General features: G+C 38.2%; 1 protein-coding gene across 3 annotated transcripts in view; it reads right to left on the bottom strand.

Annotated features, from left to right (window-relative positions):
- LOC107591921 (disintegrin and metalloproteinase domain-containing protein 9-like) overlaps positions 1 to 1,391 on the bottom strand; it is a 44,088-nt gene that overhangs the window by 41,498 nt on the left and 1,199 nt on the right. For all 3 annotated transcript variants that reach the window (XM_016281205.1, XM_016281203.1, XM_016281202.1), the window contains exon 2: positions 87 to 184. In XM_016281205.1, the coding sequence (XP_016136691.1) occupies positions 87 to 184 (98 nt within the window). The remainder of the gene's footprint in view (positions 1 to 86; positions 185 to 1,391) is intronic.

Genomic DNA, 1,391 nt, shown 5'->3' on the forward strand with positions numbered 1-1,391 from the left:
AACGCTTGTGATTAAAAAGCAAATGTGTGTGTGTGTGTGCGCGCGCGCGCGTGAGAGAGAGAGAGAGAGAGAGATTGTTTGTTTACCTTATCTGCACTGTCCTGGTTTCTCCTCAGTCTGCTGATGTGTCTCGGTACCGTCACCTCATATGAGGAGAGCCGAGACGTCTGCTGGGTAACTGAGCCTATGAACAGAGACAGTCCCGTCACAACACTGTCTACACATCACCACCAATACAAACATAATGAATTATACAAGCTATGCAGGAAAAGAGTGAGACTTCAATATCTTGCACTGGATTTACAGGCAACTGTCATTCATTTCTCCATCTACTTTCCTCTATTATTCCTCACTGCAACAACATTTTTTTTATATATGACTGCTATTGTGATCATGGGTAATTAGATTGTATGCAATTGACTGGTCAGCAAATAAGTGGCAAGTGTTTCCTGTAGGTGGAAATAGTGCTGCGCTGGCAAGGGTATCATGGAGAAGAGAGAAAGACCTCAGGAAGGAGAGGCATCCCACCCGCTCCTGAGTCATCAGACAACAAGTTGGATGAGTCATCCTGTGCTGTTTTCCCGAAAAGGATGAAGGGCAGGTAAGACAGAACAATTCATAATGCTTACTTCCTTGTTCTATTTACTGAGTCACACAAAATTCTCAGATTTATCTCGATGTCCTTCAATAATTCTCAGGCCAAAACATGCCCTCAAATGCTTAACGCTAAACCTTAAATGCTCAAATAAGTGTGTGTAAGAAAGCAGTCATTTAAGAGACACTTTTAACTCTTTATGTAGCCAGTGTTGACAGAACTGTCACATGCTCCATCAGACCAGAGCTGCACTGTCACCACATCTTCATTTATCATGCATGTGTGCCATGGAAACTTACAAAAATATATATTTAGATCTGTCATGAAGTTACATTATAATAGGTGTATAATTGCCAGTTATTAACACACAGCAAATTAATACACACACATTTAAATAAACTTTAAAAAGTAACATCTAACTTAACTGTTTTTTTATGAGTCTAAAATATTCATCAATGAATCAACCTAAATATATTACTATATACTAAAAAAAAATAATTTTATGGGTTAAATCAGGTAGAAATAGATTATGGTAACAATTGCATGCTACCATTTTTTTGTTTGTTTTCAAGAGAATTAAACATCCAATGAAAAAAAGAAAAAGAAAAATGTAATTTTTAACATGTTGCTATGAATAATCATTTTATTTATTTATTTATTTGTTATGGAGTTTGTCGCAGCTCGTGGATCCGGATGTGCTTGTATAGCAGAAAATGGTGCTGTGTCAGTTCTCGGTTCGAAATCTTTTGGATTAGGCCAGGGGTGCCCAAACTCGGTCCTGGAGGGCCGGTGTCCT

Source organism: Sinocyclocheilus grahami, unplaced genomic scaffold, assembly GCF_001515645.1.
Source record: "Sinocyclocheilus grahami isolate Dianchi unplaced genomic scaffold, SAMN03320097.WGS_v1.1 scaffold148.1, whole genome shotgun sequence".
NCBI lineage: Eukaryota > Metazoa > Chordata > Actinopteri > Cypriniformes > Cyprinidae > Sinocyclocheilus > Sinocyclocheilus grahami.